Source organism: Branchiostoma lanceolatum, chromosome 1 (assembly GCF_035083965.1).
Source record: "Branchiostoma lanceolatum isolate klBraLanc5 chromosome 1, klBraLanc5.hap2, whole genome shotgun sequence".
NCBI classification, from domain to species: Eukaryota; Metazoa; Chordata; class Leptocardii; order Amphioxiformes; family Branchiostomatidae; genus Branchiostoma; species Branchiostoma lanceolatum.
The window spans coordinates 26,613,685-26,640,002 of NC_089722.1; the positions used below are offsets into that span (position 1 = coordinate 26,613,685).

Sequence of the window (26,318 nt, forward strand, 5' to 3'; positions counted from 1 at the left end):
TCCCTAAACACGGGGCTACCATTTCGCGTCTCATCTGAGAGGACGTCCCTAACCAAAGCTAGCTATTTATTCTCACCTTAGTCGAGTTGGGTGTCTTTTCTTAGGGCACAGCATTGGGACCTGGTAAGGATTCGAACCCAGAACCTTCTGATTCTGAATCAAAAACCCTAATCGCAGTACCGCATGCCAACTTTTTTCATGACCGATGTAAGGTTAGGATGAACTCACACACGAACATACAATTCACATTCATACCTCTGTGACAAAGTGAGATAGAGAGAAGTTGTTTTTGAATGCGTTTCCATTTTATTCTACGACGTTGAGCTCAACAACAATGGATGTCACCCCCCTCAGCCGAATGCACGAGGCCGAGGAAAACTTCATCCTCCTCTGAAAGAACCCCCCACAAAGTGGTTTGTGATTCCTTCGTCATATAGTTGTCGGGTCCAAGGACTAACAATAAACACAACGCTCAGTATACATATAGCTACATCACAAAAACGTTAAAAACATCAATTGTAGGCGGAAAGTGATAGTCAATAAACAAGAACGTGGTGACGGCGGCAGGTACCGACTTCCGGGCGCCTTTGACCCACTCCTGACGTCACACATCCCGTAGATCAGTGCGCGTCAGAAAAGTGGCTCAAATTCCAAAACAAACTTTGGGCTGAGTATGTGATGATTTCTGTGTGATTTTGTTTTTTAAATCGGATCGAGATTGCTCAACGAAAATTGTTTTCTACTTCGGGCCTTGGTGAGGGTGGATTGTTTACACATATTATGTAGAAGGAATGGTTTAGTTGAGCCAGGAGAGGAGGCCGCTGTCACGTGAGCTCCTGGCCCCGGAGGTGTGGTCCCTGGTCGTGGGGGTCCAGTTCATGATGAAGTCGTCGATGACGGATTCCAGATCCTCCGGTGTCACATATGATGAAAACCTGCACGGCACGAAGAAAAGTCGTCAGTTTAAAGAAAACACTGCCAGGCTATACTGCTTTTCTTCACCTTGCTTCTTTTTTCTAGTAGAAGTCCCCCCACCCCACCCTCTTACGGAAGTTTAACAATTTCACCGAGGCCTAGCTAGCTTTACGTTATTCTTCACTTTGTTTTGTCGCTTGGATACAATCCGTAACAATGTTAGTCTAAGAAGGGTACAACTTCATCATACTCTTACCTCTTCACAGCCTTTCCTTCAGGGTCCACGAGAAACTTCTCGAAGTTCCAGCGGATGTCGCTGTTCTTGACAGGATTCCAGTACATCCTGGTTCTGTCGCCAACGACGTCATTGATGGAAGGGCAGCAGCTCTGGTGACGTAATAGAATTTGATGTTGAAGATTGATGACGTAATATAATTCGACATTGAAGATTGATGACATTGTTGAATGAAAACATAACAGAACGAACTGTCGTTGTTTACAAAATGTAGGAACTTGAGGATTCCATGCATGGGTAAGGAATACCGGGACACTTCCAATAGGTTGTCGAGTAGACAAAGTTGAAAGTTCAAATAAATTTGCTGGCAGACAGTACAATTTCCGCCTTCTTCAATGGTATTTCATTACGTAACATGCTCACATGCACCCAACGAAAGACATACTAGCCATGCAAGGAACTTTGACAATCTCGAAATTTGGAGTAAGTAGAAACTCAGCAATATATTAATGCTGACTTTTCCCAGACCTCACATCACGAGCTTTTCATGCCCCCCTCCCTTTCTAACTGACCTTCAGATAAGTGAAGTGGGGCTGTTCGTTCGCCCCGTTACAGTCGGCCTTCTGGAACATCGGGAAGTTGGGGACGTAGCCGTTCCCTGGATTGATGTGTCTATCGTGAAGGGAATAATGGCAATATGAGACCAGACTATGTCATGCCCAGATCAACGTTAACAGAGGATACAAAAACAGGAGGTTCTGCTGCAGTACCTAGTAAAGCTGTCATTAGCCCCCATATCAACCTTGACCATCATCTTTTCAAGACCTACCCATATACCAATCATCATTCATATATCATCATAATTCGTCCATAGCTTCTAGGTCCTTCTAGAGTTATGCTGGCCGACTTATTTTAATTAGTAAGTCGGAAATGCAGATAGACAGACGAATTCACACGCACATACATATACACATACCTACGTACGCCGGCACAGAAGGCTTACATATAGGACCCCTTTAGAAAATGAAGAGGGCTCCGAATGCAGCCTTGACAGCAAACTTTGAAGTAAAATCTAACTTTGGATTTTCAGTTTTTCTGGCAAGTTAATCAGCTGCATCTCCATGAGTCAGGGTTCATTCACGTCTTTTTTGGGGGCCCTTTTTTGCAAAATGAATCTTCCACCACAAAAAGTTCAACTGTTTTAGAAATGTCTGTATTTTGAGTCTAGACCTGTGCAACAATTCTTTCCAAATGGTCGCGCTGGTATCATGGGAGTGGTGCCGACCACAACATGGTACGACATGAGTTATGGAGATCTTATCAACCCATCATGACTTACGATGTTGATAACCTACTTCTTTCTGTTTGTTTAGACTTGGTGACAAACGACATCATTTTTCATTCTGACATAAGAGATCTGCCTTGAATTCTTCAACTTTAAATCTAACTTAAAAAAACTGCTATCTCTTGACTGTTAAACATTTCAAAGTGCAGCACACAGGCTGGACATTGAGAGGGGTCAGTAGCCGGTCAAAATTTGGTCTAACGCATATATATAAGAGATGCATTCGTGTAAAATATAAAAACATCATTGCGGAAAGGAAAATACATTAGGAAGAGGCCAAAAGTTGTATCTGTATTTCTGAGGGCAACACAGTTCTTCAATGACAAATCGTTATGAAGTCTCATTTTGTACGGTAGAAAGACCAAGCAGTTCGGGTACATGTGTATTTATCTAAGGCACCGAACTGGTCCCGTAAGTTAAAGACCAAACAGTCCCAGTAAATGTGTATTTGTCTAAGGCGCCGAACTGGTCCCGTAAGTTAATGATTAACCACTATTCTAAACCGCGTGACTATTCTGACGCGCGCGGTGATTAAACATCATCGATCGTTTGGGACTGGACTTCCAAGGTCGTCATCCAAGGTCGTCTGTTGGAGCAAATAAAAATGGGGAACAAGAAGTGGTTCTTAAACAGACAGGATTTTGAGCAAGATGTCTTGCTATATATATCAGCAACATTCTTGACATCGGGACCCTAAAATGTCGTCTGCTGGAAAACGTAGACCGCACTAAAATCTGTTAAGAACGGGATCTCGCAAAATCCAACTTTGCTTATCGTGGTTCGCGGTAAAACAATTACGGACACGGTGTAGAATGGCATGTATATATAAATCTATCAGGGAACACACTAGTACACATTCACACACTGTAGATGTAAAGCACAGTAACCATGACTGGGTGTGCGTCATAAGATTGTGTTCTTATCGTGTTGTCGGGAACTTGGAACCCAGCAAACAATAAGCCCAAGAAAAGCAAACACAGCTCAACGCCTATTACATAATCAATCCTGTACTCACTTGACACAGTCTAAGATCTTGCTGTTAGGTGCGGGCTCTTGAAGACCGAAGTTGTTGGTGGGGAAACCCAGGATTTCAAAACGGTGACCTTTCTGGTCGACCATTATGGTCCTTAGTGCATTCAGACTGATGTACTGCTCGTTAAACCCTCAGAAGGTGGCGACGTTGACCACCAGAAGGGTTGTACCGTTGTACTCGGCTAGGCTGACGTCACGGGACCCGTCCAGAAGCATCGCGTGATGGTTGTGGAAGGATCCGTGCTGAGGGGTACAGCTACATTCCTCTGTACGCTTCTGGGCTAAGCCAGGGCCGAGAAAGCCCAGGCAGAGCAGGGAGGCCAGAAGGCCCGAGGAGAGCGTCATCCTGTCCGCTCTCTCACTCGGCTGCTAGTGGTCGCACTTTGTGTGGGTGTGCCAGGGCTAGAAGTTTACACATGCGCAGTAAGCTTACATGATGTAGCATAAATCATGTTGACCTAATTGTTCTGGGGTCTGGACACGTGACCAGCGGCCAAGTGGCGCAATTGAGCAGAGTGGGCGGAACTGACCTTCAGCTACCTTTGACCAAAGACCTGTCGTTCAGATTCATGTCACGGGGCCGCGATGGCACTTGTATGAAATAGGACAAACATCGCCGACTGAATGTTAGGGTCTCATGTCAATGGAAAAATACACAGAAAAAAGCAGTTTAAAACGACTAGATTACAAAAGTACAAAACCCACTGGAGAGCTAATATGAATCAACAATAAATGTACCAACATTCTTACTCAATTGTGTCATTCACACTTTAAAAAAAAATAAAAAAAGGTGCTTTAACCAAATAACACGATCTTGCACCCCTCTTGTCCTAGTAAGGCCGAAACTGCATCACACCCTTAGCTTAACTCGCCCACCAAAAAAATTCAAGAAATTATCACTGCATGGAAATCAAGATATAGGGACTTCGCTTGCCTTCCCAGGAAGCACTCACTGCGCCTGCTCCGAGTGACGTCAGCCCTGAAGGCGAGATCACGAGGATTCAGTCATAGGCCTGTGGTGTGGGACTGAGCTTGCAGTGACCGATCTGACGTCATACCTGGCTTTCGGTTTTTGTAATACCAGGTATTTTATTATTGTTCACATTTACGCCACTTGGCACTGGGGAATTAATAACGTCCGCCACATGTACTTCGTTCTGTACCGTGAATTTTCTCTGTCCTAACAAATCAAGTTACCATATTTAGTGTGCGTTCATCGCAAAGTCTAAAGATTACCGAAACCAACTGAGTTTCAGTCGCAAAGTCCATCACGTTGCCACGTTTATGACTTCCTATACCAAATGTTGTCTCATTGCTTTCAGGTTTTCTTCAATCAAATATCGTCAAAGGCCTCAGGAAAGATGAGTAGCTCCAACGATATCGTGACTCTAAATGTCGGCGGTCAAATATACACAACGACCCGAGCTACTCTTACCCGCTACCCAAACTCCAGGTTGGGCGCCACGTTTAGTGTGGGACAAGGCGCTCCAAGAGGGAGTGGGGGCGCTTCAAGGCCATTTGGGGGCGCTCCAAGGCCAGTCATGAATGTATCCATGTTGAACAGGAGTCCAAGCCTTGATGTCCTGCGCGACGAGCAGGGTCGGTTCTTCATCGACCGGGACGGGGTAGCCTTCCGACACGTGCTGAACTTCCTCCGACTGGGCAGGCTGGTTCTCGCTGAGGGTTTTAAGGAGCTCGACTTGTTAGAGGAGGAAGCTTCCTTCTACCGGATCCAGCCGCTCCTTGATGCTCTCAGGGAGATGGCCCGGGACAAGGACCAAGACGATGATGAACATAACGCATACGGTTATGACCCCTGGGATTAGTTAAATTGAACTCTGCGTCTGTACTTCATTGATCCAAATTTCGATATCTGAGTTCATTTTTGGACATCAGTGCTCACGTACCTGCATGGTTATCATTTGGTTTTATCTTAATCTGAGCATTTACAATATTTCCTGCATTTTTGTATTTTTTGGCAGCGCAAAGCCATGATCCGTTTTTTTTTCAGTCATTCCAGACTTGTTTCAGAATATTTTGTAAAGAAGGCACTCACTTCATAATTCATTGCGTCTTTGAATTCATGAAAGAGAAGTTAACAATGAATAAAAAAGCTGAGGATTTGGAGAAAAACGCAAGTGAAACAATTCTACAACAGACACCAGTTGAAAATGTAGCAGCATGTTTTCTGGCAAATGACGATGACAAAAATGGAATAGATGGAGCCAATATTCTTTTGTCTTCGACTAATATCGATTAATGATAATAACAATATGATGTGAATAATTTTGGTAGCCGTTCATCACTGTATGATATAAGAAATTAAGTACATGTAAATTGATAAAGTGCACCTTATGTATATGCAAAAATTCGATATGCTTCAGTTGTTCAGATAAACAAAAGCTGCAATGGTATCGATGCTTGTTGTCTATTTGAATTTAAGCATACACAGAACGTTGATTACTAGTATGTTATCGGTAATGCTCAATGGGAACATGCCATTGACCTTTTTTTTCGTAGTCGGCTCAGAAGAAAATCACGCCCCCCCCCCTCCCCACACACACTGTTTTTTTCTTCTTTCTTTTTTATGAAGAACATGTCTCACTGAAGCATTATGTTACCCGGTACCGAAGGGTTACCAGGCCCGTATGGATCAAGGCTTTGTTTCATTCACTGTGGCAACGGGCATATACCCAAGAATAGGCACTCAATGGGGATATATGGTGAACGACTTGATACAGACACTTACAATTACCCATTGCAACAACAATACAGTGGATATAGCCAGATACCACATGGAACGTATGTGGCCACGCTGCTTGGAAAGCTCCATGAACCTGGCCATGGCTTTTAAATTGCAGATTTGTTTGTTAAAGTTGTTTTTTATAAACAGTATGCTTCGTCAGTGCGCATAATGTACCATTGATCCATGTACGACATACAAAAGGTTCGCACTTTGACCCTTACAATGTCACCTGACCATGTCCAGTACCCTTGGCTCAAGGTCATGACTTAACTTCCGGGTAGGCGAAACTACAAGGACTTTAGTCGTTAACTTGTTGCGTGGGACCAGGCTTGAAGGGCAAAATCTGTCGAGCGTATTCCTCTTCCTGTTTCACAAATAAGGTATTGTCTTATTTCTGATATGTGGCGGGTAATTTTGCTATCTTCGCTTTCCAACCTTGGCCACGAATAAAAGCGCCAACAGTGTCGAAAAGCACGGCTGTCGTACTGTGTCGGGTGTACGTATATAATAATGCATAAAGGTTGAGGGGGGGGTTCACTTGTTGCCATCAATGCAAGTTGCTCAAGAGACAATTATATTGTGTCAATACCGTCGTGAGCTTCTCTAATGCATCGCCGTTTAAAATGCCGGGGCCAATTTTTTTCCATTTCTTTTAGTTTTACCCAAAGTCATCGTTTCCGTGTTTAAAGTCTAACACTTTTGTGACATACTGATTTCTTATCATTTCCAGATTCTAGAGTTGTTTAAACAAATACGATGTACCAGCCACGGAAAGCACCCGCTGTACAAGGTTACCCTGACCGCATCGTCTATCTGAACGTCGGCGGTCACTTCTACACAACGACCATAGGTACTCTTGCCCGCTACCCAGACTCCAAGTTGGGCAAAGAGTTTCGTGATGAGGTCAGACAAAACACGTATGACACGTATGACTGTTTGCCCGTCTTGTGGGACGATCGAGGTCGGTTCTTCATAGATCGAGATGGAATGGTCTTCCGACACGTCCTAAACTTCCTCCGACTGGGCGAGCTGGTTGTTCCTGATGGCTTCAGGGAACTCCGTCTGCTCGAGAAGGAGGCTGAGTTCTATAAGATCAAGGGGCTGATCAGAGCTGTCCGGGTCACGATGGGAAAGGACCCTGGCGGTGACGAACATAACGCATACGGTTATGACCCTTGGGATTAATCGAACTTTACTTTCGTACTTCATCGACCCGAATATTGAAACCTGAGTTCAATATTGGACCTAAGCGTTGACTTGTGATTTCGATCTTTGTTGGTTATACTTAGACCATTGCCTTTACTGCGTTACTCCGCAAGGGACTTTGTGAAAGACATAAGGATAGGATCGAATAGGATGGGAAATGTTGTTCCCTGGGAACAACCATATTACCATAAACCAATGTAAATACTCCCTACAGTCCTCTGCCAGGACTTTGAAAGCTGAATTTACCTATAGACCACATAAATTAATCAAGAGCCATGGGGAGTCCAGCCATATCTGCAGCCAGAAAACAAAGGCTTTGCTTTCCACACAAAACAGACAGTTGTTTGCATATAAGATCGTTTCTGATTGACAAATGGTATGGAGTTGTTTTTACTAGTTAAAACATACGTTGTCAAACCATGTAAGATGACCCATAAAGTTATAGGAAGGCTAAAGATTGCATACAGTAATTTCCTCAAGTTTAGTTTTGACGAAAGATCAACTGATACAAAGCGTTGATCAGATTTTCCGTTATTTTGAATTCAGTGCAATCTTGCTGTGTACTTGCCTGAGAATGTCAATATCATCGATAAAAGCTAGTTGGTGTCTTCTTCTCATTTAAGAACTTCTGGCATCAATCTGCTTACTGCTACAGTCACCATCAGACATGTTTTCCTACAAGGCTGTTTCCCTACCAGCCTGGGCTTAACTTTATATTCTTCCTGTTTAGAGGAAGCAGACTAATTCGATTTTTGTGTGAAAAACTCAAAGTCTTATCTGTTTGTTTCTGTATTTTAAAGTGTATTGAAGAGTAAGTACTTGGTACTCTACTGTGTCTTAGCCCAGCCCCAGCACTCATGTGCACGGCATGCCAGTCAGTGGTGGACTAAGCCAGACAGTTTACACAAGCCGAATTTATTGGGTGGTTTTATAGTGGAACCTCTCTCTTTACAAACAAGACACAAAAGTCACGTGTCAGGCCTGCTTTGAAGGTTTGAGAATAATGCCATTCTCACCGACGAGAACTGATATACTAAGTGAGACTGTACTGAAGAAAGGCATCATAGCTTATGATAACAATATGATATTGAAACTTTCGGTAATCTTTGCTCTAATTAACCTTACGTGTAAACATTGTTTGTACATGCGAGAATTTGATATGCTTTAAGTTGTTCACAAATAAAGCGAAGCTGACGTCAAGGTTTTTCGTCTCCTTCTAGCATACGTGTAATGCAATGGTCAATAAGGATATGCCATTGATTATTTTGATAGTCAGGTAGGTCCACGGATCCATAGATTAGGATGAAAACATGTTGGTTTGCTTTTGTGAACGTCAACGCACATAATGTACCGTTATGGTAGGTTTCAACTCATAACTCATGCGACTTATAAAGGTTCGCACTTTGACCTTTACTTTGTCACTTGACGATCGTGCCGTACCCAGTAAGCACCTAGCATACAATGGGCATGACGTCATTACTTTACTTCCACGTAGGCGAAACTATAATTTAGCCGAGAGCTCCGACGTGAGGCCGAGGGGAAACATTTGTCGAGCGTGTCCAACTTCCTGTTTCACTACTCAGGTATTGTCTTATTGCTGATGTATGTAGGGTAATCTTACAAACTCTGTTTTACAAACCGTTAGCCACGAAAACGCCAGTGTTGGTCACATGTCATATCGCCATTAACTTTATGATTAAGTCTCGTCTAGAGAGAGCAATTCATTCCTTGTATTGTGTTGATTTACTGTATCGTTAACCCTATTGTATTGTTGTTTCGCGTGGGTTAGAATTCGCGCTCTTTGTCACTTTTGATAGTGCGAGAACCTTATAGTTTCTCCAATATGAAAACTGGCATACAGTTAGAATGTTAGAAGAGGGCTCGCATCCATTTGCTTACCGCGAGGTGTAATTACGGAAGGGTCACAATCTTTATGCTTATATTGGAGTTCAAAGTCCCCTACGCTTTTCCTAAATGGTTAGCATCTCATTTCTGTCTCGTTTCTTCAAGATTACAGAGTTGTTCTAAACAAACACCGGTGAAAAATGAGCATCGCTGATTCCGTCGTGAGTCTGAACGTTGGCGGCCACATCTACACAACCGCCCGATCCACCCTGACCCGCTACCCTGACTCCATGTTGGGCGCCATGTTTGGTGGGGACTTGAGGACCCTGCAGGACGACCAGGGGAGGTACTTCATAGACAGGAACGGCAGGCTGTTCGAACATGTCCTCAACTTCCTCCGTACAAGCCAGCTGGTTCTTCCTGAAGACTTCAAGGAACTCCCTCTGCTCGAGATGGAAGCTGACTTCTACCAGATCAAGCCGCTCATCGAAGCACTGAAGAGTTAAGCTATGGTCACACTAAACTCACGTCGTACCTGCGATGGGGTTTCTTCCGTCATGACAGCGCCGTATGTCGTACGTTTGGGAAAAACCGGGTGCAATAGTTAACACATACAAAGTGGTGGTCACATAGTGAAGTGAAGTGAAGTGAACTTTATTGCTCAACAATCGTACATGGTACAATGTATGGCATGAAATCAACAATACTACAAGGCTAATCTATCCTACAATTCTAAGTACAAAATATTTTCGAAACCAGTGTATTTGTTACATATAACGTAGGTAGATCGTACGATGGTTTTTTAGTGTACCTAGGTCAATCACAGGTAAATCGCACGTAAAAGTAGCCATCGCCGAGAGTCCTACGTCGAAAAACACAGCTAAAGATGATTTTGAACATGTTCAAAATTTTCCCTCCGTCGCCGTACGATTTTTATTGCCCCCAATACAGACTTCACTACGGCCTTCTTTTTATACCAATGAGGTGAAAAATGTATGCATTTCGATCGTTTTCTGATGGTTTCATTTTTCCCTGATATTGTCGATGTTGTTGAAAAGTGCAGCCAGAGCAAAGTGGCAACCGTTGTACAGCGCGCCCGCTGAAGAGCCTGCTTTCAAGGCTATCATTTTCCACGTGTCAGATCAAGTATCGCGCGCAAGTGATGCATACGATTGTTTCATGGCTATCACACGTGGGTTCATAATTAAATCAGACCTCAGTCCCATCCTGTCTCTACTTTTAGTTTGCCAAGAGAACAGTTTGCGGATGGCCCAGAGAAAGAATATGACAGGCCAGTTGTATTGTCCATCAAAAAGAAAGCACACAAAAGATCACAAAAGGCATAAAACGTCAAACAAAAACTAAAAATTGAAAATAGAGACAGGATAGGACTGAGGTATGATCTAATTATAAACCCAGGTGTATACAGACATAAAGCAATTATATGCGCCTTGTTCTGGACCTGACACGTAGAAAATCTAAACTTGGAAGCAGGCTATTCTACTGGCGCACTGTTTTCTGGTTGCTATTGTCTTATGATGGTTACAATTTGCATCAGCATCGGCAATATATCAGGGTAACTGAAACCATCCGAACATGGTCGAAATTTATGGATTCGCCACCTCATTATTAGATAAAAAGACCGCAAAAAGGCCTAAATATGAGGCTATAAAAATCGTACGACGTTGGATGAAATTCTGAACATTGCCCGACGCTCTGCGATAGCTGATTTTACCTACGATTAACCTGCGATTTACCTGCGTTGTACGGGAAATGCATCGTACGTGCATCGTAGGTACGACGTGAGTTTAGTGTGACCGGGGCTTTACATTTACAAGGACCCCATCGATCAACCCTGCGCTCAAGACTTTGTTTCATTTACCGTGAACCCAATTGCAACCGTAGAACCACCATACAACACACGAGTAGGCGCTAACAGTAAGGAAGTTGAGGATATGGTGAACAGCATGGTATACGCTCTAGAACAGACACTTTCAATCCAATCCATGCAGCGATATGGTGTATATAGGCAGGTATCTTGGAAAGCTCCATGAGATAGGGTTTATTGTTCAAAGTTTTGGTGTAGGCAGTGAGGAGACAGGAAGAGTATGGGAGCGGACTTGGGTTATGGTACGGAAAACTGCCAGGGGTTGTTAAGAACAGAAAAACAAACCTGTTCAAAGTCTTAAGATGCATTTCGCTATAGGTGGTAGTCCAGGTTACAATAGACATGATATTAGTGTTTTGTGGATTTTAGTGTTTTTACATAATTAACGTTATGCATAACTCGTGTCATGAATATAGTTATGTTATGAATACAGCATCTCAACGTTTAAAGTATGTCTGAGTACCTGTATATGTGTCGTCGGTCCCATGACTTAAGCCGGTGAATGACCTTTGCAAGGCTATAGGTAAGCATGGTGACACATGGTTAAATCTTCAAATCTCTACTCATACATAGATTTCATTGCGAGTTCCATGGAAGTGTCTACCACGGTGCGGGACTTGATGAACCAACCCTCAGAGCAACAATGAATGAATGAATGAATGAATGAATGAATGAATGAATGAATGAATGAATGAATGAATGAAAGACCTTTATTGTACATTTATGCTTAAACAAGCTAAGTACAGGTCATGGTGGTAAGCAAAGGACTACATACAGTGGTGATAATATAACGTAATATAATGTGATATCTTACTGTGTCTAATAGGACTAATCTATACTTGTCTACTATTTACAGATTCGACTTCTTCTCGCTTCATAAGGCAATTGTAGATGTATGTAGATATGGAACTCGTAATACATGGTTTGTTCAGTTTCATTATAAATAGGAATTTCTCAGTACTGTTTATATATTTAAAACTAGGGAACTTATCTTGTATATAAGTATAAAGGATATTTCTCTCATCGTTGTATAATGTACATTCCACAACAAAATGACTTTCGTCCTCAATTCTATCTAAATTACAAAATTGACAAATTCTTTCTTGCAGAGGAATGCGGTTGTGCCTGCCCTTTTCAATGTTCAGTTTGTGTGAACTTATCCGAAGTTTTGTGATTGCTGTTTTGTGTCGAGAGTTTGTAATGTTTAGATATTTCTCCTCGTGGTAAGTATTCTTAAATAATCTGTACGTTCGTAATTTGTTATTGTTTCGCATTTCTGTTGTAAAAAGTTGGAAATACATATCTTTCAGACGTTGGTGAATGGATGGAATAATCTGAGAAGAATTTAAAACAAGATTCTGGGGTGAATGCCATACATAGGCAAAACCACATTCCTCAAGTGTCTTGCGGACTCCCGAAGCCCAGCATTTAGCCCCTGATGTATCTAAATCAAGTTGACACAAAAGGGCGTCTGCTGAAAGGCTGTCAGCTGGCACGTTCTGGCGTATTCTAATATAGTGTTTTATAGCGTTCAGGGAAGCTTCTAATCTAAGGGGGTATCTCCCCAATTCCGCCATCACAGCTAGATTACATGCAGACTTGGGGACTTTTAATGTTTGTTTGCAGAATTTTAAGTGAATGGCTTCAATTGGGGATGATTTTGGGCTTTTGAAAGATCCCCAGATTTCAGACCCATACAACAATATCGGTTTTACACATGCATCAAAGACTTTGTTTTTAACGGAAATTGTAGGATCGGCTTGGTGAAGAGATTGATTGATTCCAAAGAGGGCTCTTGAGCCTTTGCTGTGTAAGTATTTGTTGTTTGCCTTGAACGTGCCAGCTGAATTTACAACAATACCCAAATAACAATAGTTTGTCACAACATCTATAACATTATTACTAAACAAGAAATAACAGTCTTTAGGCAGACGGCCTCCCTTTGTAAAGACAATTACTTTCGTTTTCTTGAGATTAACATTCAAATGCCATGAATTACAATAGTTTTCTAATTTGTCTAAAGATGTTTGCAGTCCCCCTTGGGATTCAGAGAAAAGCACTAGGTCATCTGCATATAATAAGCAGGACACTTTCTTATTATGTAAAGTAGGAGGGTTACAAATACCATCATCAAACGCATCTGCTAAATCACTTATGAATAGATTAAACAATGTTGGACTCAAGTTACAGCCTTGACGAACCCCACAGTTAGTTACAAAAGTTTCAGTTAGACCTTGGCTAGTTTTTACACAATTTGTTGTTTTGGAATACATGTCTTTTATTGTAAGCAAAAATTTACCCCCTATGCCAAGTTTATTCAATTTCAGCAAGAGACCCTCTCTCCAAACCGAGTCAAAAGCCTTGCTAAAATCTACAAAACATGCATAGAGTCGTTTATTCTTGCTTAGATATCTGCTTACTAAAGTAGACAATACAAAAATGTTATCAGTTGTTCTAAATTTCTTTCTAAAACCGGCCTGTTGGGGTTTGAAAAGGCTGTAATGTTCTGCATAGTTAACAAGACGTGTATTTAAGATAGATGAGAATAGCTTTCCCAGACAACTAATTATTGATATTCCCCGATAGTTGTCTGGGAGCGCGGTGTCTCCAGATTTATGAATAGGGACAATATGACAACGTGACCATTCTTTAGGATAGTAACCATTTTGTAGACAGGAGTTGAAGATATGTAGAAGTGGTTTCTTTAAAATAACCTTTCCGCATTTTAGCATCTCATTTAAGACCATGTCGTCACAACTTGATTTATTATTTTTCAAGTGAGATATGGCTAAGTCCAATTCTTTCTCTGTTATGGAGGAGCCCAATACGGAGCTGTCCATATTTGGGGCAGAAGGAAGACAAGTGTCCATGGAATCAGTGGCTGAGGCGTTTACATTACTGTTGTTATCTGTTGAATGTTTGTTGAGGTTACTAAAGTGTTGTAGCCAAGTTTCGTCTGGGATTTGGTTGCTTACAGATGTTTTTTCTGGTTTTAGCTTGTTTACCAAGTTCCAGAAAGCAGTTGGGTTAGTTTCTCTAAGGGACGACAGCTCGTTCATAATTTGCTGATGAAAGTCACGCTTTTTCTTTTTAACCAGTTTCTTGTATTCTTTTTTCGTTTTAAAGAACCTTCCCCGTATTTCTGAGTTCAATGGGTTTTTTTCAAGTAAGGAAGCCAAGTTTTTAATTTCACGTTTCATTTCCGTGCAACTTTTGTCAAACCATCGTTTGTTTTGTTTTTTTTCGTACGTGTTTTCTTTTTCTTTTCAGGCTCAAGCATTCATGACCAGCATCCCTCAACAATGAGCTAAATTCAGAGACAATGTTTTCAATTTGATCTGGGGTGGCTGCATTGTTGAGATTTTCGTGTGAAATGGCATGTAGCCTTTGTAAGATGCGAGGTTGGTAATATCCCCGGGGAAACGTGACCGCCCTAATCAAACGAATCCAGGACAAGGGTTTTTCCCTGCATGGTTATGCAGCATGCGCGAGTGTGGGTCTTGGTACGAAAAAAACACCCGGGATTCCACAGAGAGGAAATAACTCGATAAAGCCTAACACTTGATGACTGCGTTATCTAGGTTGACCTAAACGAAAGTGTTTGGGACTGCAATTGTTGTAATCACTTAAATCTGTGGTATAATACAAGTGAAGCCAAGTCAAAGTTTATTGCACAGCAATTGCACACATGAAGAAAACTGTGCAAATGTTCCACTCCATAACAGAAATCGCTGATAGGCAACGCAATGCAGATTTTGCAGTGTAGATATTTTATTTTCGTCATTTTTGAATATGTAACCAATGTAGCCACATGTGACTGTAACATTTATGCCAGCTAGACTACTTTGGAGAACCAGAGCCTTGCCCAGGACAGACGGAACTGGCGAACTTTTGTTGCTGCCCTACATGCCGGGAGGCATAAAGGGCAGTAAGTAAGTAAGTAAGACTACTTTGGAGTTCATGTATGTTGTAGGTCCCGTGACACTAAACGTTCCGTCCGAGGTATCAATAACAAGTACATGAATGTTGTACCAGCACCGTAGTAACATATGATTAAAAGCTTTGAGCCACTGTATATGTTTGTAAAGTGGCTGCTTTGGCAACCTTACAATGATCATCAAAATACATGTAGACATCAGTAAAACATACCGAGACGGAATATGCCAAGAATGGCGAATACCATTGACTCAAAAGGAACCAAGAATTGATGCCAATGATCTTAGTCTCAACAAAGATAAGCCAATTATTGTCGATAATGACTAAGTCAATGCGAATTTGTTTCGTACTGTTCACAAATGAATATAAGATAGTATTTGAATAAACCTGTGTGAGTTCTGTTTTCAAAATTGTTTCCAATGTGTCGCTCATCTAGGCAATGGTCGCTACCGCCGACTAGAAAGGCCATTAGGTGAATACACAGGGAAGAGACATTTATGGAAGGGTTTATGTAATTTATAACAATGTAAATAAAGAACTGACCCAATTTTCTATAGAGGTCAATGTATAAAATGTACCATTAAGGTAGGTATGAACTCGAAACTCATACGACATCATGACGAAGTTTCACACTCCGACCCTTGCTCTATCACCTGACTGTGCCGTACCCAGCATACATCTAGACCTAGCGTACCCTGGGCACAAGTTCGTCGTTTAACTCCAAGGAGGCGAAACTGTGTGAGACCAGGTCTCAAGGGTATCATCTGCTGAGCCACTTTCTGTTTCACAAATCAGGTATTGTGTTGTCTTATTGTGTTATTTGTAGTTTTGCAAACTTCTCTTTTCAAACTTGGCCATCAACACATTGTCGACATGTTGTGGTTGTACATTGTGGTAGGAAACTTGTTACCTTCAAGCTGCCAATGCATGTTAGCCTGGGTGCCATCCTATTTCTACCGGGGCTCCTACACTCGCTACCCTAAAGAGTTTAGGGTAGCGAATGTAGGAGCCCCGGTAGAAATAGGATGGCACCCAGGCTAAATGCATGTGTACGCCAGTAATCAATCTGCTCCCCAACTGGATCGCTGTTTCAAACGAAGTACAACAAGGCAACTTTGCAGTTTGACTATTTAAAGACTCGCATTCATGTGTTCAGACCAAAGTCTACTGTGACAATCATGTGATTATATGGCAGTTCAAAGTCCACTGCGCCTACCACGCTTCGTGACTTACTAAGTTCTATGTACTTCCATATTACAGATTTGTGCAAACTAAATATCGGTGAAGATGAGTAGCTCCAAAGACATCGTGACTCTAGACGTCGGCGGCCACGTTTATCGAACCACCATAACCACCCTGACCCGCTACCCAGACTCCATGTTGGGCGCCATGTTTGGTGGGGACTTGAGGACCCTGCAGGACGACCAGGGGAGGTACTTCATAGACCGGAACGGCAGGCTGTTCGAACATGTCCTCAACTTCCTCCGTACAAGCCAGCTGGTTCTTCCTGAAGACTTCAAGGAACTCCCTCTGCTCGAGATGGAAGCTGACTTCTACCAGATCCAGCCGCTCATAGAGGCTGTAAAAAGTTACAAGACCAGTATTGATCAGCCCTGCGCTCAAGACGTTGTTTCATTTACTTTCGTGACACCAAACATTATCACGGTAGGTGCTAATACTAAAGAAGTTGAAGACATGGTGAGCGTCATGGTACAGACACTCTCTAGCCAACTGCACACGTCGTTTCAGATTCCTGGCAATGTGAATCTACCACCTGACACTTACGTTGCCTCGCTACTCGGAAGACTAAATGAGATCGGCTTTACTACAGTTCAGATTTTTGGTGTATACAACCCTCACCGCTACGTAACTGAGAAAACTTGGATCATGGTACGGAAGACTTCTGGGTATTCTTAAGATAGAGGAAACGAACCTTCTAAACGCTAAGATGTCTTTATTATACATATCTAAAGTATAAAGGAAATCGGTCCTCACGCGGAATTCCGGAAGTCGACAATAACGTCGAACTGCCTCACAATCGTTGAACAAGGTTTATCAACATTGTCTAACGATGATTCCCAAGACAATCCAGTAATCTCCCAGCAAACAAAGAAAAGGCTGAGCCAAACAACGAAAACCCGGTTGCAAAAGGCAAATGATAGAAAACTTCAGGAACACTGTAGCACTCTAAGGCACAAGGAAGATGGACAGAACTTCTGCTAGTGGAAAGAAATATGTAAGATGTAATCTTTTATAAGGTGGAGACGTTCCCTGCACAAAGCCCCGCGAGGTTTGCGGTGAACAGGATGACGAGTTGTGCTCACGGTGGTTACCATAGAAGTGGCCATGGGTAGCAGGGGGTGGGTTTACAGTGTCGATGTTAGAAAGTTGAAATCACTGTGCCCTGTACGTAAGAAAGACAGTGAGGTGGGGTGAGAACGTTGAAGCGCAGACTAGGACACTGTGCTCTCTACACGTCCTACGCTATATATTGATTGTGTAATAGAACAAAGCTCTCCCGATCATGGCGTAACTTGACGAGTCCGATGACGAGCGCCGTGTCTGATTTTGCGTCCCTATACATGCATGAATTTGATGTGTCAGTTGTTCGCAAGTAAACAGAAGCTGCATGTTTGTTGTCGATGTTTGTTGTCAATATGTAGTGTATATAGAACGTTACATGTATAGGGTTTTACTATATGATTCTATGAAAGTACACAGACATACGCACAAACACACAGTACGTAATGACGCGCCCAAACACAAGTCACAGACACACAAATAGACAAAAAAACGCTGACATTCAAATCGCAAAGAATTGTTTGTTAAATTCGTTTTTATAAACAGTATGCTTCGTCAATGCGAATGATGTACCTATAATGTACCTTTCATGCAGGTTTGAACTTGAAACGCATGTACGCGCGACATGCAAAATATTCGCACTTTGACCTTTACTCTATCACCTGGCCATGTCTCAGTGCCCTTGGCTCAAAGTCATATGACTTTACTTCCGGGTAGGCGAAACTATAAGGTTTAGCCGTTAGTCTGTTGCGTGGGACCGAACTTGAAGGGCAAAATCTGTCAAGCTGATTCCACTTCCTGTTTGACAAATAAGGTATTGTCTTACTTCTCATATGTATATGTGTTGCTATTTTCGCTTCCCAAACTTGGCCACGAATAAGCGTCAACCGTGTCGAAAAGCACGGCTGTACTGAGTAGGCCGGTTTACATTTATAATATTACATAAAGGTTGAGGCAGGTGTCAGTCTTTTGTTGTAAACTGTCTTTTATGTTTTTATTTCTTATTTTGATGTGTCAAGTTGGCAGGAGTGGGTTAACGTTGGTGAGAGCACGCGGACAAGTAACGTGTAATTGTCGTGGGTAGCTTGACACAGCCTTTTTCAGTCTTCCTTCCTTTGTCTAAGTTTTGGTAACCCCCAAAAAATGAAAAAAAGTTATATAAGTTCGTGTCTGTCCTGTCTAAGATTCCTCCTTTTTCATTTTGTTATACCCCAATAAAGAAAAGGTTCACTTGTTGCCATAAAGTTGGTCAAAAGACGACAATTATATTGCATCATTAGCGTCGTGAGCTTCTCTATAGCATCCCTGTTTTAAATGGGGTTACTTTATTTCTCTTCCTTTTACCGGAAGCCACTGTTTCTGTGTTCAAAGTCTACCACATTTTGTGACTCACTAATTTCTTATCATTTCCAGATTCCAGAGTTCTTCAAACAAATACGATGTACCGTCAAGCACCCTCCGTACAATGTAGCCCTGGCATCGTGGCTCTCAACGTTGGCGGTCACTTCTACACAACTACTAGATCAACTCTTACCCAGTACGACTCCAGGTTGAGCGCCATGTTTGGTCACAGCCGGTCCCGGTATACAAGCGTTGACATCTTGCAGGACGAGCGGGGTCGGTACTTCATAGATCGAGACGGGATGGTGTTCCGACACGTCCTAAACATCCTCCGACTGGGCGAGCTGGTCCTTCCTGAAGGCTTCAAGGAACTCTGTCTCCTCGAGAAGGAAGCCACGTTCTACCAGATCAGGGATCTGATCAGAGCTGTCCGGACCAAGATGGACAAGTACCTTCTCGATGATGATGATGATCATTACGGGTATGACTACGGGTATGATTAGTAGAAGTTCGCGTCCGTACTTCATCGAGCCAAATATTAAAACCTGAGTTCAATATTGGACCTAAGCGTTGACTTGTGTTGAAATCTATCTTGGTTATACTTAGATCAGCGTCTTAACTGCGTTATAAACAAACAAACAAACAAACAAACAAACTCCGCTAGGGACCTTGTGAAAGACATATTCAGGATTGGAAAGCCAAGGTCGCTTTAGCTACGTTGCAGGTCTGCTTAGAAGGTTTGAGAATGATGAGTCATCACCGTCGAAAACTGATATCGTAGAGACCGTATTGAATAAAGACATCATTCAATATGAAGTGGTTATATATATAACTAGATAATAACAATATGACATTGATCCTTTCGGTAATCTTCACTGCTATGAGAAGTGACGTCCTCGTCCTTATGTACCACAATGATTGTTTGTACATGAGAGAACTTGATATGCTCAGGGCTGTTCAAAAATAAAGCTGGCGTCGAGTTTTTTTTGTCTCCTTCTAGCATACCTGTAATAACGTTATAAAATATCATTGTCGACAATGGTCAATAAGGATATGCCATTGATTATTTTGGTAGCCTGGTAGGGTTATTAGGGATCAGAAGATAATGATGAAAATATGGTCGTTTTTGTGAATGTCGTTGCACATGATAAACTATTACGGTCGGTTTCTACTTAAAATTCATGCGACTTACAAAAGTTCGTACTTTGACCTTTACTTTATCACCCGATGACTGTGTCGTACTCAGTATACGTCTAGCCTACCCTGAGCATGACGTCATTACTTTACTTCAACGTAGGCGAAACTAAGATTTAGCCGTCACTTTCGACATGAGGGGCAACATTTGTCGAGCGTATCCAACTTCCTGTTTCACAGATCAGGTATTGTCTTATTGTATGCTGGGTAATCTTACAGACTCCGTTTTCCAAACCGTTGGCCAAGTAAACGCCAACATTGGTCACAATCATGTCACACTGTACCGTTGTAATTGGCCATGCCATATATTCATGTGTAGAGAGAGCAATTGATGCCTTGTATCGTGCCTTTTACTGGAGGGTTATGTTGCATTGTTGTTTCAGATGGGGAGAATCAGCACTCCTTGAGAAAAAATATAGCATGGCAACTTTGCAGTTTCACTATGAAAACTGGCATAAAGCAGCTAGTATGTTAAAAGACGACTCGCATCCTGTTCAACGGAGAGTGATCACGAAGGTTCCAAAATAATTGAACGCACCTAACAATGCAAATGGTACAACAATAAATCCTTCAGGAGGTAGGCTGTCTGTTCCTGATTCAGTACATGGTGTAACGCGTTAGCTATATAGCTAGTCATGGAACGTACAAAAGGTTCGCACTCCGATTCTTGTTTTAGCACCTGGCCCTGTCGTTAAGCCCCCGTCACAAATGAAGAATTTAGCTCGGCCGACTTGTCGGCGAGCTCCAAATGGCGATTTTCGGGCGAAGTACGACCGACGTCCTGTCGATTCTACGGGCTTCGGGCGAATTTTCGGAGCTCGGCCGACGTTCGCGTGTCACTGGAAGCTGCGCTTAAATTCAGCGAGGCCTCGGCGACGATTTTGGAACTCGCGCAGCTCGTCAACAGTTTGCCCGAAGCTCGCCCGAGCAACGTCCAGCGCTCGGTCAATATTCGGGCGGGCATCCGAGGATTTTAGACTCGATTTTTGGTCGGTCGGAGGTCGCCCGAACTCTTCGGCCTCGTGCGAGCCTCGCACGGGCTTTGTACAATAATCGGACGACCGTCGTCAGTGTTCCGGCCGACTCATGAAAAGTAAGGCGTGCTTCGGGCGAGCGTTGTACTGGTGTCGATGGGAGCTTGGACGGGCTCCGGTCGAACTCCTCCTTGTTTATAGATAAAAGGTAACGACAGCTTGGTTTATAACATAGATGATAAATAATACTTTGATATTAACTAATACTAATATCGACTTGTCAAAGAATGCTGCCGAACTTTTCTAATGAAAGACAATTCAACTGCAAAGTTAAATTTTCATTGAATCAATTTTATCATAAATAGAATGTGGACACTTTTTCTTTTTGTGTTTCTTTTTGGTATTGGTTTGGATGTTTCAATTTATATATTAATGAACTTGGGCTTGCTTTTGAGGCTTGACTTGACTTCCTGAGTTTTTCCTCCACAAAATGACTAGTTGAAAGTCTACTGAGTCATTTTAGATCTATGTTTGTCTGCCGAGGCACGCCCAGGCGTCGGCAGGGCGTCGATAGGCTTATCAACGGTCGGCCGAAGCTCGGACGGCGTTCGCCCGAGCTCGAGCTTCGGTCGATTTCCGTTTGCCGAAAATGTTTGGATCGGGGTTAAACGACTGATCTGTTGACTTTGTGGCTCCTGCGCTAGTATTCGGATTGGTTTATGACAAAATTCCTGTTTAGGTTATTATTTTCAGTGTGCCCACCCACTTCACTCATGCCCGACAGATTTGCCACAACTCAGAAAGTAAAGTTGGTCCAAATTTGAGATTGTTACCAGGTCAGTTGATTCTGACTTCGTCCGTGTCCAAGACATGGTACCGTCTTATGTGGGATTTATGATTATTAGTGTTCGACGGACGTCGCCCGAGCTCCGTTCAATTTGTGACGGGGCAGGTTTTCAGCGAAAAATACGGTCGACACTCGGGCGAATTTGAAATTCGGCGAGCTTCCGGCGATCTACAAAATCGGCCGATGCTCGCATGAATTGTGACGCCGGCTTTACCATGAACCGCCTTATAAGCCCATTCGTAGATTCGAGTAGGCATGTGCAGTGTCAAAGGTGAAGGTTCCAGTCTGGCTTGTAAAAAAATTCTCGAGAAGTATCAACATTGTCTCGATTTGCATAACAATGCCCAGACGGGTTTGTTTACGTCTCAGGGCCTTCACCTTGGACACTGATCATGCGTACTCGAATCTACGAAGGGCTTATTTTTACTTCCGGGTAGGCGAAACTATACAAAACTAAACCGTTTGCGGTGCGTGACCTGAGTATTTTAGTGACATATAGTGTCTGTATCCGACTTGCAGTGCCCAAACAGGTATCATATTCCACCACCTCTTTTTTGGGTAGTTTGGTGACTTCGGTTCTAAGCCTTTAGGAACAAAAACACAGGTAGCATTCGCCAGGTGGCTGTGAGGAGGGAGGGGGCACACTTGTTGCTACCGTGAAAAATGGACTTCGAGGAAACAATACCTCCATGAAAATTGTGGTATTGTTACCTTTTCCGTGTCTGTCTGTCTGTGTGACTGTCTGTACACACGATGACTCGAGTGCCTGTATGAATTGTTTTCATATATGGTAGGTGGGTAGTAGTCTGTAGAACACAAACTCCCTCTGTCCAGGACTTCTATGGTCCCTATCCGCGGACTGACCGGTTATGGGCAGCCGCTATAACTTAGTATAAACGATTCAATCAGGCTAGGTGGGTAGGTCTTGGGGAGACCTCGACATGATTATATCTTGGGCCACTAGCGACTTTAGATGGTACTGCAGCGGAACCGGTTTGGATATCTCGTGTTCTAAACATGCTATGCAAATCAGGGGCTAATATGTATGATCAATTTGCATAATCAAACGCAGCATGCAAACACATGACATTTGTAACTATATATTGATTGATATCAATTCTACAATTGAATACCTAATCAAATAATCAATGACAAATACTATATTCTATAGTGTTACATGATGGGGATTTCATTCTTGCAGCATTTGGAAGTTGAGAAAATGTGGACATTATGAGGGTCTCATTAACATAATTTTTTAGGAAATGCGAAAATAGCTTTCGTACTTTGAGCAACTTGTGTTATTTGGGTAGAGCAGATGATAAACTGATATGATTTATCCATTATGATGAGGTACTTATTGCACAATGAATGAGAAACCGTATGATGTCACACGAAAAGGCGCAGGAATACGGTCGTGGAACTCTAGTCTTTAGTGTGTCTGTCTGTCTGTCTGTGGACTTGCCTCAATCCCCAATTTGACAAACATGTTCATGGTATACGAATGTTTTTTTAAAAGTCTTCACCCCCAGATTTCATATATCCTACACGTACAGAAGTAACCACCACTCACGTGCTTCATATGTTTAATGACTTTTCAGTCTCATTGTATTCTTCCACAGTTATTCAAAGTAGATACCGATAAAGATGAGCGGCTCTATTGTTACCCTAAACGTCGGCGGTCTCATCTACACCACCGCCCGATCCACCCTCACCCGCTACCCAGACTCCATGTTGGGCGCCATGTTTGGTGGGGACTTGGGAACCCTGCAGGACGACCAGGGGCGGTACTTCATAGACAGGAACGACAGGCTGTTCGAACATGTCCTCAACTTCCTCCGTACAAACCAGCTGGTCCTTCCTGAAGACTTCAAGGAACTCCCTCTGCTCGAGATGGAAGCTGACTTCTACCAGATCCAGCCGCTCATCGAAGCACTGAAGACTTACAAGGACCGCATCGATCAACCCTGCCCTCAAGACTTTGTTTCCATTAACGTGAACTCAAGTGGAAACGTACCACCACAAAACACACGAGTAGGCCCTAATAGTATGGAGTTGGAGGATATGGTGGGCAACATGGTACAGACACTTGCAAGCCAAGTCATGCAGCGATATGGGTGGCGAGTGTCACATGAAACGTGGGTGGCCGCGCTGCTCGGAAAGCTCCATGAGAAAGGATTCACTGTTCAGAGTTTTGGTGTAGTCAGTTATCAGACTGAGTCAGGAGGAGTATGGGAGCGGACATGGGTTTTGGTGCGGAAAGCTTCAAGGAGTAGTTAAGAGAAACATACCTGTTCAATGTCTTAAGATGCCTTTCGCTAGGCAATAGTCCATGTTACAATAGACATAATTTTAGTGATTTATGGATTGTAATATTTTTAGATAATTATGTATGATGCTGTACGGATTATTTGAGGTTAGCATTGCCATAAGCACACACTGTGCAAAAAAATGTTGCACACGCAATCAGAACTAATTTGTATTTGTAGCTGGTTCTTTAACCCGAATTACGTACCAAAAATATGGTATATCATATGCACGTTATAAGTATTTCATTATGGTAGATATTTCGATTTCGTCATGTTGAAACTCGTGGCATGAATACTGTTATGTCATAAATGCAGCACCTCAATGTTTAAAGTATGTCTGAGTACCTGTATATGTGTCGTCGGTCCCATGACAAAAGGTGAATGACCTTTGCAAGGCTATCGCTATGCATAATGGCAGGCACATATAAGGTGGATTGTCACCATTACATCTAAGAAGTGAACTCATTTAGAAAAGGTATCACAGTTTAAGGCTGGCTATAAAAACTAAAAAGATAAACTCTTTCATTAAACATTACATATTTTCAATGATTGTTCGAATCAATATTGTAGGTTTTCTACGTACACATATTACAGTCATTTCGAGAGTGACTAGTACAATTTTCAGTAGTTCACTAATAAACTTAAGCTGAATGTGAAATGACTCCAGATCTTTTCTGACTTACATGTAGTAGGGGACCGAACTTGCTCGTATAAGGTAGGCAAAAACAAATTTTACAAGGTGGATATCTATCATATAAAATTGTGCAAGACGTTGAAGAAATTTAGATGAAAGGAACAGGGAAAATTACAGAAAAGAAAAAAGGTTTGAAAATTACAGAAGACGATAAAGGTTTGAAAATTAGAGAAAATTAAAAATGTTTGCATTGACTGAAACATTTCACACACAAGCATAGTTCTGCCACCGAAATATGTAACACAATTCTGCTCCGAGTCGATGTAGTGGTCTAAACTATCCTTGGATGATCATTAACTTAGGTATTTTGGTAATTGTTCCGGGATACTGTACTGCCTTAGGGCATCCTACACACCATGTGATGATCTCGAGTCAGTCCTGAAAACTATTTTAGCAGTGACATGTCGTTTATCAAATGTGTCAGTGATACTACTAGCGAAACCGAACCACGCAATTTCTTGTTTTCACTCAATTGTTACGACAAAAGCAACAAGGTCCGAAGTCAACGGGACTAAAACAGCATCTCTTCATTCTTTCAGTATGGTAGATATTCATCATCATCATCATCATCGGTCGGTCGGCCGATCAGTAGCCATTGCAGTGATGGCCTCGGGACTCAGGTCACCTGAGTGAAAGAAGATCTGGTAGATATTATGTTTTCGTTAAATCATGAATGTAGCCGATCTCATGACTAAAGGGGAATGACACTTACAAGGCTATGGCCATGCATAGCGACAGCTATGTTGATTGTCTGCTAAGTGACCACATTAAACCTCCAACTAGCAAATGCAGACTATCAGGCTCTCGAAAATGAACAGCATGAATATATAGCTCGCGCACATGTGTATCACATTGTCTGTTCGAGAATATCAAGTAACGTTATCAATACTGATAGTGTATGTTTTCCTTAGTTTATTTATACACGTAAACTGGGTGTGAAATGACACATTCTATGCCTATTCTGACTTACATGTGGTTGGGTAAAGAAGTATAGAAAAGAAATACATTCTACGAGGCAAAAGTTGCGCAAGATGTTGAGCAAAATGGCAGAAGGGGAAAGGGTTTGACCGAAACTTTTCACACACAAGCTCAGTTTTGGACCGGAAAATATCTCATATTTCTACTCATATCCAAGCCGATAGTACTAGTTGTCTAAGCTATCCTTTGTCACCATTGTCTGCTTGAATGATCATCAAGGTGTTCTGTTCATTGTTCCGGGATACTATACTGCCTTAGGGCATCCTACACATCATGTGACGATCTCGAGTCAGTCCCTTAGACTATCTTTAGCAGTGGCATGTCGTTTATCAATTGTGTCAGTGACACTACTAGCGAAATTTAAACCGAACGACGATTTTTTTTCTTCTTACTCTCTTAATTGTTCCCACGACAGTAACAATGCCCGAAGTCAACTTCCAGACACCAAAGCTCGCAAGACTATCTCGACTCACCTGATGAGAATTATGACTACATTAAAAGTGGCCCACTGAGAGAAACGGGGTTTACAAATACT

At 42.3% G+C, this 26,318-nt stretch overlaps 3 protein-coding genes across 3 annotated transcripts; 2 read left to right on the forward strand and 1 right to left on the reverse strand.

Moving 5' to 3' along the window:
- Positions 1-283: 283 nt before the first annotated feature.
- LOC136445462 (glutathione peroxidase 3-like) lies at positions 284-3,895 on the reverse strand. Its single transcript, XM_066443510.1, has 4 exons — positions 3,511-3,895; positions 1,723-1,822; positions 1,172-1,302; positions 284-935 (listed from the first exon to the last, which is right to left on the reverse strand). Exons 1-4 carry the CDS (start codon positions 3,612-3,614, stop codon positions 797-799), a joined length of 474 nt encoding a protein of 157 aa, XP_066299607.1. The 5' UTR covers positions 3,615-3,895; the 3' UTR covers positions 284-796.
- A 121-nt stretch (positions 3,896-4,016) lies between these two features.
- LOC136449205 (BTB/POZ domain-containing protein KCTD19-like) lies at positions 4,017-11,356 on the forward strand. The gene is made up of 4 exons (XM_066449124.1): positions 4,017-4,611; positions 4,850-5,352; positions 7,026-7,452; positions 9,528-11,356. The coding sequence occupies exons 2-4, from the start codon at positions 4,889-4,891 to the stop codon at positions 9,828-9,830; spliced, it is 1,194 nt and encodes a 397-aa protein (XP_066305221.1). The 5' UTR covers positions 4,017-4,611; positions 4,850-4,888; the 3' UTR covers positions 9,831-11,356.
- Positions 11,357-16,826: 5,470 nt separating this feature from the next.
- On the forward strand, positions 16,827-24,769 carry LOC136449263 (uncharacterized). Its single transcript, XM_066449258.1, has 4 exons — positions 16,827-18,263; positions 18,863-19,292; positions 19,866-19,869; positions 23,438-24,769. Exons 2-4 carry the CDS (start codon positions 18,889-18,891, stop codon positions 24,080-24,082), a joined length of 1,053 nt encoding a protein of 350 aa, XP_066305355.1. The 5' UTR covers positions 16,827-18,263; positions 18,863-18,888; the 3' UTR covers positions 24,083-24,769.
- The last annotated feature ends 1,549 nt before the right edge of the window (positions 24,770-26,318 follow it).

Excerpts from the sequence above, each read along its gene's own strand:
- LOC136445462 (XM_066443510.1), bottom strand. The coding sequence starts at position 3,614 with ATGGTCGACCAGAAAGGTCACCGTTTTGAAATCCTGGGTTTCCCCACC. Across the intron at positions 1,823-3,510 it reads AAGATCTTAGACTGTGTCAA|ACACATCAATCCAGGGAACG; the intron begins GTGAGTACAGGA and ends CCTTCACGATAG. Across the intron at positions 936-1,171 it reads GAAGGAAAGGCTGTGAAGAG|GTTTTCATCATATGTGACAC; the intron begins GTAAGAGTATGA and ends CGTGCCGTGCAG.
- LOC136449205 (XM_066449124.1), top strand. The coding sequence starts at position 4,889 with ATGAGTAGCTCCAACGATATCGTGACTCTAAATGTCGGCGGTCAAATA. Across the intron at positions 5,353-7,025 it reads GGTTATGACCCCTGGGATTA|TACGATGTACCAGCCACGGA; the intron begins GTTAAATTGAAC and ends TGTTTAAACAAA. Across the intron at positions 7,453-9,527 it reads CATACGGTTATGACCCTTGG|AGCATCGCTGATTCCGTCGT; the intron begins GATTAATCGAAC and ends CGGTGAAAAATG.
- LOC136449263 (XM_066449258.1), top strand. The coding sequence starts at position 18,889 with ATGTACCGTCAAGCACCCTCCGTACAATGTAGCCCTGGCATCGTGGCT.